Raw genomic sequence first — 16,577 nt, forward strand, 5'->3', positions numbered from 1 at the left:
TCTAATTGACTTCACTTTTCTCCGTTGAAACCTATGGGGTCGCTGTGTCCAGTTTATATACTGTCTATGGATTATACATCTTTTCATTTTATATAAGGTAAAGTAGTTTCAGGGAAATACAATTAATGAGTTTTAAATATTCTTTTGAAGATACATTTGTCTCAAGATTATTGACTTTTAAGATTATTGATTATTAAGTTATATTGGTCACCTGACTGATTGAATAAGTCTGTAACAAAAGCTAAACCTTTGTTAAACCAGTCACTTTAAAAGTAGTCTTGTTTTTTAATAATATATATTTATTATTCCTAATAACACAGGAATGGGGAGAAAAATTGTGTTTGTAGACCAATTTCCACGCATCCAAAACTTTTTTGTGAAAATTAGACAAATTAATTGGGAGTTTGGTGCATTTAAAATCACAGGCAAGTAAAAAATTCAAGACCACCATATTTTTTAAAGATTAGATTGGGAATAAAGAACCATGGAAATTATTCTCACAAAGCCTATATTATTAATAGTGTCAAAATCATTTAATCCTTTTTCTGATTCATTTGTAATTATGGGTTTCCTTTTAATATAATCTTCCTTGCCTCTCCAGATAAATTTAAATAAAATGTTGTCAACCTCGGCACACATTTTTGAATCTACATAAAGAGATAATGTAGGATATACGAAGAAGGGCACTTCAACATGTTAAACATAAGTGTAATATATATTGCAAAATAATTTTAAAATAACATTATTTAGTCGTACTATTCGACTGGTAATCATGTTAGTACCTACCTATTAATAATAAAAAACTTAAAATTGTATTTCGTTCGTTTAGTGTGTGCAGGGGTGATAGACAAATGAATGTCGTATTTTTTTAAACGCATGTGACTTGAGGCTGAGCTCTAATTGGCTTGTTTCAGATTGACCTTGTGGCAGAGCCTCCCACTTTTGATTTAAGCGAATCAAAATTGTTTTAGAATATTTTGGCCTTGTGTGATTGGACCATTCTCGACTTCCAAGGCAAAGCCACGCCCAATATCTATTTCATGATGAATTTAAATTCGCTTATATCATTACAAAAATAATTTCTCAGGGCGTTCAAACGAAAAAAAACAAAAAAACAAACTATGATGCATGTTGGACGGATTTGGACAGAGTTGGCTAGCCGGTTGCGATGTAAATCATGCCTTTTATTGTTTTACCATTTTGCTGTTTAAAAGTCCTGTCACGGAAGCGTTGTGGGCCGGACACAGAAGGTAAATGAAACAATTCAGTTTAACTTGAGGAGAAATATGAGTTTTTAAGTGTCTCTTTATCATGGAAGTATTAATATATGTAACGTTACTATATAAAATAAGACAAATTATATAGTGAATCTTCTTAAATTGGACATACATTGAGTCAATTCTGCAACTTGACAAATATGTTGTCAATATCATTAAAATATAAAAAAATCATGGTCTGTAAGTTTTTGCAAACTCATTATTGGGCTTTATTCAATTTCTGATACTGTTTTTCTGAACGATTACTGAATTTCTGATTTCTGAACAATTTTTTCATGCTTATTTTATTACTGATAATATACCCACAGCAAAGTCATATTCACTGAATCGCGGTAACGTTACCTTGAGGTTAGTAATAATTTAATAATTATTTCATGCTTTAACAGTTGAATTTTCAACTGCCATTTTTCAGCTAAGCAGTAATTATACATTTGTATATTGTTAAATGGTTATTTAAAAATAAAAGTGTGATAAATGGTTATTTAACAATAACATTCATCGATGTACGCGACTTCAGGTGCGCGTACATGAGTGATTAGAATTTAAGTTGCTATGGCGACGCTTGTTATGATATGATGCATATGAGCGATTCGAATTTTAGTTGCTATGGCAAAGCGAATATCAACACGCTAGATCGCTTTCTGGTGGTTGAGAGACGAGGCGAATTCAGAGACTTTTGCTGAATATTTTCTGTGCTGATCTTGTGATTTTGAAACTGTTCGGAGGACTTTTATTCTAGAAGGAGACCGGATGATATCCTTTACATAGTTTTATTTATAGTTTTATCATATTATTTTCTGAGGACACTAATATTTGATTGTTCTTTTCTTATTTTAGAGGGGGTTTGGAGTTTTATTTTATTATTAATTTATTTTTGGGGTGGGGTACTTCTGAGGAGAATTATATTTTATTGTATTGTATTTTGTATTGCATTTGTATTGTTTTTATTGCAGTTTGAAGGAGGATGCCAGGCCCGACCCAGAGCCAGGAGCTTATTCCTGGATATTTAACACCTCTGTCTTGTGAGTTTGTTTCTGTGTCCACAGGTCCGGCTCACGGGAAGAGAGAGTTGCAGAGCCCAGATGATGGACGTCCGTCCACTTCATCCAAACGCTCTCGCAGAGGTCAGAATAGGCTTTTATTAAAGTTAATAAATGATTTGTCATTGAAAATAGAAAGTTGAAAAAAATAAAGTAACATTTTGGTGTGACCACTGACATTGATTATTAATATTATTAAAAATGTCTGGAATATTCCAGCCGCTTCCACATATTCTCCACCGGGCATCATGTCCTCACCATCTTTGTCCCGCTCTGTGGGGAATGTGGAGAGGTGGCTATGCGGGTTGTCGAGCTTTAGCAGCAGAGGAACGTACATCATCGAGAAGAGGAGCAGTAACAACAGATCTGAGAGCCAACATGAACAGGGCAGTGGCGGAAACAGGAGTTTGTCCAGATCCAACAGTCTTAACGGGAGTTTGTCCAGATCCAACAGCTTTGAGTTGATGTGTCCTCCACTGCCTGGTCAAGTTCCCGTCGAGCCAATGAAGACTTCTAATGTCCCGACTCCTCAGGATGCCATAGAGGATTCACCTGTGAACAAGAGCTCGACAGGTGAGACTGAAATAAGGCAGAATGGTGACTGCTTAACATTTCTGACAAGTTTCTGACAGCTTCTCAGACCGCATACGATCCCGATTGAGTTCTGTTTCACAACGTATTGCGCTTGAACGGTCAAATACACACAAAATTATGTCAAAATGGCTGTTGTGACCAGTATTCATGTAAACCGTTATGTCTTAATAAGACATTGCTGTATTTATGAAAATCAATGTTTATTTAAATACATTTTATTTCATAAAAAAGAAATGTGAAATATATTTTAAGACCTGGCTCATATGGCCTTTACCATTGCCAGAACTGTGCCAAATGAGGCCTGGGAATGTATGCTCTCTTTTTTATTAAAGATTAAATAAAATAACAAAAAAATATTTATCATTATCGTGAAATAAAATGATTATTACTTATATTATATTACTTATGTTAAATGTGAGGTCAGAGATGTTTCTAATTTTTGTGTATGCTTAAATCCCCCCCCCCCCCCCCCCCCATTTGTTTCAGAAAATCCTAGAAAACGTAAGAAGATGGGAAGAATTTGTTCTTTCTTCAGGAACGTGTGGAGTTTGAAGAGTTGGTTCGGCAGCTGTTGTGACAGTAAAGCTGTGGATGTTGTGGAGCCGTTCGTTCCTCCACTAGATCTGGACTCAGAGCCTGATTCTGATCCAGATTACTCCGGTGTCGAGCCAAATCATGGTAAATCTGCAGTCATTATTTCTTAAACATCGTTTTAAACAGTTTTATCATCTTGGTTTCCACTAAAGATATCTTGAGGCTTGTTTTCAGAGAATATTAATATGATTTTTTCCACCAGCACAAAACAAAGTATCTAGCAGGCTCATATATTTCTCATATTTTCCTGTTTGTTTTTCAGACTCCTTTGAGTCTCTCTATAACGCGGGAGTGATGATTGGATCCGGAGGATTCGGAAGAGTGTTCGAGGGAACACGCAAATTTGATGGCAAAAAGGTAAAGCAATTTTGCTGAATTGAACAAATATTTTGCTCTTGCATGCATCAAAACTGATTTAATACACATAATACTCAGATGCTCAAATCGTTAATATTATGTGCAAGGTCAGGCGCTTGAATGCTGTTACTGTTATTGAACATTGTTTTTCTTTTTCGTTTTTGCAGGTTGCCATCAAGCGGATGCACAAGACTTGCAACGATCTTTATCTTGCTATTGTAAGTTGGCCAAAAGCTGAATGTGTGTTTAGTTGTTTAAGTGCTGATTACTGTAGTTAATACCCCTGTAGGAAGCATTCGGTGTAAATGTAATAGACAAATAAGCCTGGAAAGGCTCTGTTGATCGTATCTACCAAAATCAAAGAACAACACATTTAAAAATTAAGTTTTCTTCAGATTTTTACCCAGCTAACCTTCTGTCTACTACTTTTCTCCAGCCTGGACATCCCGAACCTCTCATTACAGAAGTGGCGCTGCTCCTAATGATGAGGCAAGAACCCATAAGCCCCTACGCCATACAACTACACGACTGGTTTGAACACCCTCATAAATTCACCCTGGTGATGGAGTATCCCGAACCCTGCGAGAGCTTGCTGGACTTCATCATTCGCAATCCTCAAATGGACGAAACAACAGCACGGGTCATCATGCGACAGGCTGTGCTGGCAGTGCAACACTGCATTGAGCATGACGTTTTTCACAATGACGTTCATGCGCACAATTTCCTGTTGAAGAAAGACACGTTAGAGCTCAAGCTGATAGACTTTGGCTCTGGTCAGCTGCTCAGTAGTGATGGCTACGACAGCTACATATACATTGGTGAGCATTTTGGGAGTTAAACCTGGATGTAGTGACTTGCTGATTATTTGTCACTTTGAAAAAAATGCTCAACAATGCACAAATGTCTTGATTACAGGATTACTGGATTACTGCCCACCTGAAGTCTTCACAGAACCTCGATTTCACGCCGTCCCATCAAATGTCTGGTCTCTAGGAGTGTTATTATACGAGATGGTGAACGCAGTTCCTCCTTTTCACAATCCAACGGAAATCAAGGAAGCCAAACTTACATTTCAGAACTCCAACTTATCCAAAGGTGAGTGAATAATATTGATAACATTGATAAACACACACATAAAGTAAAGTCTCAGTACAGAAACAGCTAAAGGTGAATTATGTCAAATTGTAATATATAGTTAAACGTATAGTGAGAGTTTGCGCCGTGGCTACTGTTGCCGGCGGAGCCATGGGAAAAGAACCCGTAAGAGCTGCGTTTGTGATGTTTGAGTTGGGGAAGATGTAATGCATCAAAAGGCGTTTGCTAGGTTTTTTGAAAATACGCTTTATTTTGTAATTTCGCAATGTGCCACTAGTGCAGCAGCAAATACATACTTCACCTTTAAAGTAAAGACAAAGAACACTTTACCTTATATTAATCATGTTTCAGATGCTGTTTTCATGCCTACATTAGTGTCACATGGTCATGACTAACCAGCTCTCTCCTTAATAAAATGTGTACAGAATGCAGTGATCTGATTAGCCAGTGCCTAACCCTGGATCCAACTAAACGGCCGACGTTAGAACAGATCTTACAACATAAATGGATTAGAAATGATCTACTGTAGAATGGAGACGTTCAGGAGATTCACCCGATCAGTGATTTCAGGTGTGAGGAAGTGTAACAGACAGAGTGAGATTATTAGCATTTGTCTTCAATTCTGGATTATTTGTAGTGAGGTTTTCATTTTCTTTTTATTTTAATGTTCTTTTTATAGTCAAGTCACCTTCATTTATATTGTGCTTTAAACAATACAGATTGTTTCAAAGCGGCTTCATGGTAATAAACAGGAAAATAACAGAATAAGTGATGCAATTGCTATAATTAAATTCTGTTGTGTAAATCAGCATTAAAAAAAATTATAAACCAAAAAAAAAAACACATTCATGTGTTGATTTGCTTATAAAATCTTTGTCTTGGACAGGGAATAACATACTTGCTGTCCTTGGTGGAGGGCTCGAGCTTGAGACTTGACCTGAAGCCTCAAGTCCAACCCCATCCTGACAGGAACTCAAGCCGCCACACTGGAGATCAGAGCCTGTCCACATCTGAGCAAGAACATGAGAGACTGAAGATTGGAAAGAAGACATCAAGTCATCACAGCCACATTTGCTTTGTTTTAGAAGTCAAGACAAGTCATCTTTATGTATATAGTGCTTTACAAATAACCAATCTGTATATATGACCCCTTTGAATAAATGCTTTCAATGAATCCAAAAAAAGAAATGCTTTTAAACAGTCTCAGCCTATGAGAAACCTTTGAAGTGAAACGGTTTAAAATATATCTACATGGTTGCAAACTTACACAGCCTGTCTAAAACATCACCCTATAATAAATGAGACTAGAGTCTGTGGGCAATAATATAATTTTTTGCATGACACTCTCGTTGGTTATTTAGGTTAAAGAAGCTATTCATGCATTATTAGAGAGATAATGGTCAAGGGCACAGTAGGGCACTGTAGGCAATGTAGGGCACAGCTGATTGGTTCCTGCTGTATAAGTAGCCAATGAGCTAGCGTGCTCAACCTTCAAACACTTTGTTAGCATTTGTAATAGTTGCAGTTTTCAGAAACCATACACCTTTCCCAGCTCCATCTGCATTTACTGAAATAAAAAATAATTAAATTATACCTACGATTTATTGTAACGTTACATGTAAAATTACACATAAAACGTGTGATTACTAGTAAAATGTTTAGGTCACTTTGTTAAGCTTTTATTAATCTAATCCAACTGACCTTAGTACCTGAACCTAGATTAATAAAAGCTTAACAAAGTGTTAAGTGTTAAGGCAGGGTTTTTACAAGATAGGTAAAAATAGGGCCCTGAAGTTCCCATATATAGGCAGGCTATGCATACCCTTCCAATAGGCCTCCTCTTATTTAAAATAGTGAACCGGTTGGCTTTATTATACGAAAATCTATCTATGCTGCTATCTACCCTGTAACACCACTAGCATTTTACACCTAATGCAAAAGCCTTGTCTAGACGACTCTTGTAGTAAGAGGACAGTTAGGAATAACTAGATTTACAGGAAGAAATCTCCTGATGGTCTAAGGAACCTACACTCAGATACTGAGAGGCTTGTGACAAGAATGCTTAGCAGACCGCCACCAAAACTTCCTAGATACTAAGCCTAAGCCAGATATCGAGGCGCCCCCATGCGGGCCGACACACAAATATTATATGTCTGAAGTTCAAAACGACTCTCCAGAGTGAGAGGAGAGCTGCTACTCTAGTATAAGGTGGTAGACTGAAGGGCCAACGCTTGATTTTGTAGTTTTATCTGGAGCTTGACAGATTAGTGGCGTCAGTAGAATAACTCCCGATAGGTAGGAAGCGATCTCACGCAGAAATGTCTGTTTGATGCTCGGATGAACAGTGGCATCACTAGAAATTTTTCGTATAATAAAGCCAACCTGTTCACTATTTTAAATAAGAGGAGGCCTATTGGAAGGGTATGCATAGCCTGCCTATATATGGGAACTTCAGGGCCCTATTTTTACCTATCTTATAAAAACCCTTCCTTAACACACCTCTTAATACTGTAGGAAACTTTTTCCTTCATCAAAGCAGAGACCAGGAGACGATGGGATCGCGTTCAAACAGAAGTTATTCTTTTATTGAGGACTTCGCTGTGTGTTGCTGTAGGTCGTCCAACAGTCTAAACTAAGGGAACGTTCCCTTGCAATTTATATACATTTAGGAGCAGGGATTTACATTGTGATGAGAACAAAGCATGTAAATGAAGTAGTGTTACCAATCCTAATCCAATCAGCATAACTATTCAAACACTGAGACGCGAGAACAGGACTGGCCGGATTCTCTTGCTGGAAACTGTTTCACAGCTGATCTAAACATTCAGTCTCTTAACTTTTGCAGTTTCCTAAATTAAACATTTAATACATTTGTAATACAACATTTTCTAACAGGGAACCAAGGTCTACTGTCACAACGGTTCATATGTTCATTGTCTCCAAATTATGACCAGAAATAGATACATATTAAGTCTGCTGTTTAAAACAAATAAAGAACCAATGTAAGAGAATAGTTAGTATGCGCAAACAGCAGGAAACTGTATATTCGTGCAGTGTGCGCATGTCAAAAAATCTATACCGATTTGAAGCTTGTGACATAAACACGCACATCAACCCGATCATGTTTAGCGTTCATGTAAACATTCAGATTCATCAATCGGAATGAATTCAGTCTGTTTGAAACAGAAGTTGTGCATGTAAACGTAGCCGGTCCTCCAACGAATCGTATTTTCTAATGTTGTACGCTGAATCATTATTGCCGTAACTAACGCTGTTCACTGTCCTATCACAATAATTTATTATTGCCGTGAACGGCTCTTATTGGACAAGGTCCTACTCTCTTTACGTAGGCCTAATGTTACACACACTAGCCCTACTTGCTATGCCAGACCTTATTATAGCTACTGTACGCAGCCGCGGCCTGTTAGCTTGACAAAATGCATCCGTTTTTTAAAAGAAAAAAAGCAGAAGATTCGGAAACTCCTTCCACTTCGAAGGCAGCTTAATGTAAACAACGCAAGTACAACCCAGACTATATTAAATATGGATTTACTGCGTCGGACGAAAAACCACAGTGTTGAGTGTGGTGAGGTCTTAGCAAAGGAGTCCACGAAGCCATCCAAACCTGAACGTCACCTACAGACTAAACATCCAACATCCGTGGGTAAACCTCTGGATTACTTTGTACGAAAGCGAGACCTACTTAAAAGACAGCAAAGTAGTATGGTGTCACTCACAACAGCACCAAAAAGCACCCTGAAGGCAAGTTATCTGGCAGTTGGCCATATCGACCGTGCTAAGAAATCGTTTAATATTGGTGAAGAGCTAGTTATCCCATGTGCAGTTGACATGTGCCAGGAGGTACTTGGGGAAAGTGCTGCTAGCAAAATAAAATAAATCCCACTCTCCAATGGCACTGTCTCAAGATGGATTATAGACATGAGCGACGATGCTGAAACGCAACTTTTGGATCGAGTGCGAGCAAGCCCCTTGATTGCCATTCAAATCGACGAATCAACAGATATTTTAAAGATGCAGTATTGCTTGCATTTGTACAATTAGTGCAAAGTGCACGTGCATTATCAGTTTTTGTATGTTTTTAGCATAAACAGTTAATTAGAAGCACTCACTTCCTGATGGCTGAGCGTACTGTGCAGCCTCAAACTGAGCTTGACGACGTAGATGTGACGAGAGCAACCTGTCTGACAGCTGTAGGTCTTCTAGTAGCTGTGCCGAGAGAAATCTGAATCATTCCCTTCCGAATCTTGCAGAGACGGAGAGCGTGAGTATTAGCTGTCCATGAGCTAGTAACAGGAGCAACTTTATGACTCTATGTTGTGTTTCTTTTTAAATATATAATGGACAAATAGAGTCTTTAAATGCCTCAGATGTAAAGTTATTTGCTGTCAAAGTGACGGCAAAATGAATGGGAGCCAATGTAATGCTAACAGCAGGTGATGGCTTGCTAGCCAATGGCGGCCCCCATGGAAGGTAGTAGGTACGCTTTCCGGGTGCTAGATGACCCCCTTGGTTTTTAGTAATTATTGGTTTGGTATGTTTGAATTGCTGAAAAATGCCCTCGGTCTTGCCAATATGGCCACAGCTCTTTCTGCAGGTGACTTTTCCCAGGCCACCCAGACCGGCAGTACTGGCGGATTTTTTCACAGACTGAGTCAGCTTTTTTTTCTTCAACTATTTGTTTCAGCCTTGTTTCTGTGACTGGCAAGCCTTGCACAACTGAATCGACAAACACCTTCAAATCTGCCTCTTGCTCCAGCTCCTCTTCTGAAAGCATGTGCTTAACAGGTGCTCTTGACAGCACATCTGCTGTGATCAGCTGCTTTCCAGGCACATGAATGATGTCATAATCAAAGCGCATCAGTCTAAGACGAAATCTTAAAACACGAGGAGGGAGTTGGTCCAATGCTTTGGTACTCAGCAAAGAGACTAAAGGCTTGTGATCCGTTTCCAGGGTGAACTTTAAGCCCAGAAGATAGGAAGAAAGGCGTTCGCAAGCCCACGACGCTGCTAAAGCTTCCTTCTCTATCTGCGCGTAGTGTTTTTCTGCTTCTGTCAACCCTCGGGAAATGTAGACCACCGGCTTCCATAGTCCATTCTCGGGTCGTTTTTGGGTCAGTACTCCTCCTAATCCAAACGACGAAGCATCTGCTGACAGTCTAGTCTCATATGTTGGGGAATACTGGGCCAACACTGGCGTTGAACTGAGCTCTTTTCTTTAGTTTCTGAAAGGCCTCTTGCTGGGGTGTACTCCAACACCATTCATTCTTCTCTGACAGCAGATCTTTCAATGGACATGTGAATGACGCCAGGTGCGGCACAAATTTACCCAGATAATTTGCCATGCCCATGACTCTCCTAACATCAGCTACACAGCTGGGCTCAGGCACATCCATTATCCATCAGGCACATCCATCAGGCACATCCCATCTGAAGTAACACTGTGTCAAACAAACATTATCTTGTCCTTGGCAAAGACACATTTCTCATTCAGTGTTAGTCCTTTCTCTTCAAGTTTGCTCAGAACCTGATGTAATCTTTCGTTATGTTCTTGTAGGTCTTTCCCATACACCACAATATCATCTGCGTGACAAACTACTCCTGCACAGCCCTCCAGCATCTGTGTCATACGGCGCCGGAAGTGTTCCGGGGCCGATAAAATCCCAAACGGTAACCGGTTAAAAGCGTACCGGCCAAATGGCGTGATGAAAGTGGTCAGGAGCGAACTTTCCTTTGTCAGAGGAATTTGCCAAAACCCTGACGTGGCATCAAGCATCAAACACTTTAGCCCCGGCTAACATGGCTAGCGTATGATCGACTGCTGGTAAGATGTGCCTCTCACGACGCACCCACTTGTTCAGGTGAGTTAGGTCTACGCACAATCTAATTTTCCCCTGAGCTTTAGGCACAACTACCAACCCTGCACACCATGTAGTCGGCTCGGTGACCTTCAATATCACTCCTATGGATTCCATGCGTTGCAGTTCAACTTTCACTTTGTCTCGCAGAGGGAGTGGCACTCTACGTGGAGATGACAATGCATAAGGTATGGCTCCCTGCTCTAGTTCGATCTTGTACGGCTCTTTCAATTTTCCCAGCCCTTTGAAGACAGTTGGATAGTTAGCGACAAAATCTTCTGTTTTAGTCTGCACAGTGTGTAAGCGTGTAATCAAATGCAAAGCCTCTATTGCTGAAAGTCCCAACAGTGCTTTGGACAGTCCTTTAACTACATAAATGTCTTGTTTAGTTCGTTTATTTTTTATGTTCAACACTCCCTGGAATAGGCCCTGAACATCGAGGGCCTGGTTCCCGGGCCCATATAGGACTTTGCAGGGTGGTTGGAGTTTGCCGTGAATATCTGCCAGAAAATAGCTTTCAAGTCAAGCTTTTATTAAGATCCCTTTTGGGCAATTTGGTTGCAGCACAGGTAAACAGACAAAAAAAAACTGACACATACAATACATCATGATAGTATATGACACGTATTACAAAATAAATAAATATAAAAACCTTAAAAATACCTTTAAGACTTATTTAATAGTCTAATTGCACTCGGAACAAAAGAGTATTTGTATCGATTATTTTTAATCTTTGGTAATCTATAGCGACGACCTGAGGGCAACATAGAGAACTCTGGGTATAAGAAGTGTCCACTGTCTGAAATCACAGAATGGACTCGACTCAAAACATTTCTGTTAAACAGAACTGTCAAGCTTCTTTGTTCTTTACCTATAATCTTCCCACTGTTTTTAACTAATGTTTTTAGTGCATTTTTGTATTTCACACTAAGATTTCCAAACCAGCAGATAATGGAAAAGGACAACACTGGCTCTATATAAGACTTGTAGAATAATTCCATCAGAGTTTTGTCTATGTTAAATGATCTTAATTTTCTAAGACAGTAAAGGCGCTGCTGTCCCTTTTTACACAGGGCCTCTGTGTTCAAATCAAACCTCAATTTTTTATCAATAATTGTTCCGAGATATTTATAACTATCCACACATTCAACCTTATTGTTCTTAAAAAATGTGTCTTGGGAAGGATGTGTTTGTATTCTAAAATCAATACTTTCTGTCGTCTGCAAATTTTAAAAAGTACCTATTTTCATGTTTACTTAGACAATCATTTGTATATAAAATATACAATAAGGGAGACAAGACACATCCCTGAGGAGAACCTGTAGATGTTGTCAGGGGGGCTGAAAGACTACCATTTACTCTCACTCTCTGAGTTCGTTCAGATAAAAAAATCTAAGACCCAACCTACCAAGTTAAGATCAAGACTAAAATTAGTAATTAACTTATCTGCTAAAATATGAGGTTGTAGAGAATTAAAAGCAGACGAGAAGTCAATACATAAGAGCTTTGCATGAGTCTTACTAACCTCCAGGTGCTGCAATACCATGTTTAGTAGAGTTGCTGTTGCATCTTCAACACCTCGCTTTGTTCTATATGCGAACTGAAGAGGGTCTAACAAATCCTTAGTTTTGTCTAATAATTCTTCTTTTACTAATTTCTCAAAGCATTTCATTATAAGGGATGTTAATGCTATCGGCCTAAGGTCCTTTAATGTTACAGCATGTGTAGTTTTCGGCACTGGCGCTACAGTGGCTTCATTCCAACGTTTTGGAACTCTCTGAAGGGCAATTGATCTTTGAAAGATGTTACAAAACACTGGCGCCAAATCGCCTTTGGCTAAGCCACGCCCTAGAATGTAGATTGACCAATCACAGCGCAGCCAAGAACGAGCTCCCACAGAGGTCCGACACTTTTTCACAGCGCTCCATTGACGTTAAAACAGGCGTCTCATATTTTTGGTCTCGGCAGGCTATTACCGTCGTAGTTTTATCAAAAATATGGTTAAACGTTGTGCCTGGGGCATTTGTAACACAGATACGCGTTTCCCAGAGAGGTTGGAGGGGGGTGTCCGTTTTTTTCCCTTCAAATACGTTACTGACAAGTGTCATCTTTGGATTAAACTGTGGACGTCCTCACGGTCAGCGAAACCCCTCAAGATCAACAAGCTCACTTTTGTGCTCTAAGACAAATCTTGCTTTTAACCTTACTGTGAAGTTATACTAGTTAGACAGTTTATGCTGTTTAGGTTATGATTTCGGTTCTCGCCCCCTAATTGTTGATACGCTAGCACACGCTGCTAATAAATACAACGGTATACTCGCGTAGTCCGTTTGCTTTGTAATAACGATTATAGAAGTGAATAGAGACCTACCCAGCTTTGCATGAACAGTGTTGCTCCTTGATATTGTTACTCCCAGCCTCCGTCTCGATTAGGATATGCCAATGCATTCTCATCCTAGGGCGTCATATACTGACACTTTTGACATTTCGTCTACATCCAACGCACATGGCACCCTTTAGCGTCAATATGACACGCACAGAGCTTTGTTCGGTTATGGTTGGGTTTAGGTCTGGGTTAGGGTTAGGGTTAGACCGCTAGGAGGCACCTTCTGGCTCATATCTATCTGCGTCTCATATTGACGCTAAAGGGTGCCATGTGCGTTGGATGTAGACGATATGTCAAAAGCGTCAGTATATGACGCCTTGGGATGAGATCGGGCTGGATATGCGGTGGTTCATTTTTTAAACTGTGACTGTTATGCTTTTGGCTCTATTTGGATGCCTTGTTCTTGCTTGCGTTTCACCGGTATGTCTTGAATATAGCCTTCGAACGCATACTGAGCCCCTTTTGTCTACTTGTATCGGACACTTTATTTGCTGCTTTATAAAAGTTTGATAAAATTTCAGCAGGAAGAGCTGTCACAGCATAAGCCATGTTGATACCAAACCAGAGCCCAGATGAAGTTGATGGACGTAGCAACAGTAACTAAGGGGGGCGGGGCTTAGCCAAAGGTGAATTGTTCTGCACAGACCTTAATTCGCTCTGTGCACGAGAAAAATGCTAACTTCCGGCTTGAGGGTGGAAATTGGGTACTTCGTTTCCGGTTGCTGTCTTGTTTACATCAGTGGACCGGCGTTAAGTTAGTTTAATCGTCCGCAATGCACCTAAAACATTCAAAAAAAACTTGTGAAATGTCAAGTTAATATAAGAAAACAACTCACCAAGGCAAAAAAGTCACATCTTATTCAATAGGAAGATTATCTGCGGTGCTTTGGTGCTCCGTGTATCTACATCGGCTTTTATTCTCGATTCTCTGTCTCTCGTCGTCTTCTCACTTCGTCGTCAGCTCTTCAAAGTTATCACTTTCACTCATAACTGTAATCGTTTGATTGCATTTATAGTTCTCTTTCTCAACTATCTATCCTTTGATACGGAGTGTCTGGAGATCCTGCTTCATCTGACTCGCTCTTTCTCTCAATGTCTCTGACAGCGGCAGTGTCACCGGCGCAGTCTCAGTGCGCTGCTACCATTGGCTCGTTGGAGTGTCAATCAATGCAGCGCGATCAATGATTGGACGAAACACTTTCTCTTCTAAAGCACTCGTTTTTCTCTCTTATTCTTTTTAATTTTCCCATCTTTTTACACATCTTTCAACTCTTACTCGTAGCCTGGATTATCCGGGTTACACTCTATCTGCTTTGAAGATATGCATGTCCCGCTGCATCCTTAAGGCTGCAATGTCACTACAGTTACAGTAGAATTCCCACTACAAGTTTTCTGAGGATTATCTCCAAGAGAATAGGGCTCTCCGCTCTCCCAATGACACAGTGAAAGCTGCACTGAGCCCCTGCAGTAATGACTGCACAACCAGAGAAAGGGGATTACACAACGTGGGGTACTGTAGCCTCCTTGGCGGAATATACATCCTCTACTACGTCGTCCATCAGGCTACCGGAAACTAGACACCCCCTATCGGTTTCGCAGCCGGAAGTAGCATATGCTAACGTGCACATAGTCTATTAAACGCCCTCCGATTTTATGTGGACCAGGGCTTTTTCTAACATTACAACCCTTGAAGACTTTCAGTACAGACAATTCATCAAAGAAGTTATAAGCACAACCATAACTCGTTTTAGATTTCATAGACTCTATCGCTGGACCAAAATCAGGCACATCGAATCGTAAATAAAACTTATTTAAGCCCTCTGCCAGCTGACTTCTAGAGTCATACTCAGGGATTGCTTTCTGGGATTGCAGTAACAGCTGCGCCAGTGTCCAGCTTGAACTCAGTGCTTTGACCATTCAATCTGACCAGTTCAATCCACTCCCTTGTCTTTATTGAACTTAAAGCTACACTGTGTAACTTTTTTTAGTTTATTCTAAACACACAGCTAAAAACACTTAGTTCTTTCAAAAATATATGTGCTCATTAATGTATATTTACTTTGTTCAAGTAATAAAGTATTCTCGTGAGTGTATAATATGCCATTGAAAATACATACGGGTGAGGGGTTCGAATCATAGACAGTATATAAACTGGACACAGCGACCCCATAGGTTTCAACGGAGAGAAATGAAGTCAATTAGAAGCACTCACTTCCTGATCGCAAGGCGAACTGCGCAGGCTCAAACTGAGCTTGACGACGTAGATGTGACGTGAGCAACCTGTAGGTCTTCTAGTAGCTGTGCCGAGAGAAATCTGAATCATTCCCTTCCGAATCTCGCAGAGACGGAGAGCGTGGGCATTAGCTGTCCATGAGCTAGCAACGGGAGCAACTTTATCACTCTCTATGGGCTTCTCCCTTGACTTTATGCCTCCACGTCCTCCTGATTGCTTGCGAGCTTCTCTGCCTGTCCATACGGTAATTTTTCGACTTGTGCGACAGAGTCACGCGGGTATGACGCAATCGTTAGCCTATTTTTACAAAAACTGCTTCTACGGGGCCATAACGTAAGATACAAGGTAATGGAGCCTTTTATACATTTTCGTGTTTCTTTAGAAATAAATAAACAATGGACAAACGGTGTCTTTAAACGCCTCAGATGTAAAGTTATTCGCTGTCAAAGTGACGCCAAAATGAATGGGAGTCAATGGAATGCTAACAGCAGGTGGGGGTCCGCTAGCCAATGGCGGCGCCCAGGTCGGCTTCAATGTCTTTCGGAACACTGCCCCCCTGGTTCGAATGTCGGTCGCCATGTTTGCCCCTCCATCTTGAAAGTACATTAGCCAGAGAGGGACATACCCGTTAATTCAAGCTTCGCCTTTCGCGTCTCCGCAATTCACTGGCACCGGCCCTGTTTTTATTTTTTCCTTTCCCTCTCCCTCTCCCTCGCACCTCCGTCACATCAACTGATCTCTGCTCACGGAGAAAATTATATAGCCTACAATGTAAACTTTGCCTTACGCTAGTGATGTCGTACAATATACAGAATAACGATAGCACTGATAAAAGTTACTTTACTAAGATTAGCTTGCATTCGTCTGGGAACCTGATAGCTGATGTTAGCAATGAAATGGTAAAAAAATTACGAAAACATAAAACTAATATTCACTGGATGGTCATATACCTTTTCACCGCTAGATGGGGGTAAAAATCACACAGTGTAGCTTTAAAGCATGAACATCCCCTGCTATTTGCACTGCTATATGCCGTCAGTTTAGGATTTGTTACTAATTGCTGTTTTCATTTTTATTCAGAGCCAGAAATGTCAACATCAGACCCATTGTAGGAGCCATTTTTTA

The 16,577-nt window shown here is 40.0% G+C and overlaps 1 protein-coding gene across 2 annotated transcripts; it reads left to right on the forward strand.

Annotated features, from left to right (window-relative positions):
- Positions 1-2,775: 2,775 nt before the first annotated feature.
- On the forward strand, positions 2,776-6,071 carry LOC307011027 (serine/threonine-protein kinase pim-2-like). 2 transcript variants are annotated; one of them, XM_079636281.1, is made up of 8 exons: positions 2,776-2,890; positions 3,398-3,589; positions 3,768-3,862; positions 4,030-4,080; positions 4,299-4,680; positions 4,778-4,957; positions 5,383-5,527; positions 5,844-6,071. In XM_079636281.1, the coding sequence occupies exons 1-7, from the start codon at positions 2,782-2,784 to the stop codon at positions 5,484-5,486; spliced, it is 1,113 nt and encodes a 370-aa protein (XP_079492407.1). In that variant the 5' UTR covers positions 2,776-2,781; the 3' UTR covers positions 5,487-5,527; positions 5,844-6,071. The 2 variants fall into 2 exon arrangements, with proteins under 2 accessions (XP_079492407.1, XP_079492408.1); XM_079636282.1 differs by lacking the exon at positions 5,383-5,527.
- The last annotated feature ends 10,506 nt before the right edge of the window (positions 6,072-16,577 follow it).

This window comes from Phoxinus phoxinus (assembly GCF_949152265.1).
Source record: "Phoxinus phoxinus genome assembly, chromosome: 14".
NCBI classification, from domain to species: Eukaryota; Metazoa; Chordata; class Actinopteri; order Cypriniformes; family Leuciscidae; genus Phoxinus; species Phoxinus phoxinus.

Excerpts from the sequence above, each read along its gene's own strand:
- LOC307011027 (XM_079636281.1), top strand. The coding sequence starts at position 2,782 with ATGTGTCCTCCACTGCCTGGTCAAGTTCCCGTCGAGCCAATGAAGACT. Across the intron at positions 4,081-4,298 it reads ACGATCTTTATCTTGCTATT|CCTGGACATCCCGAACCTCT; the intron begins GTAAGTTGGCCA and ends ACTTTTCTCCAG. Across the intron at positions 4,958-5,382 it reads GAACTCCAACTTATCCAAAG|AATGCAGTGATCTGATTAGC; the intron begins GTGAGTGAATAA and ends AAATGTGTACAG.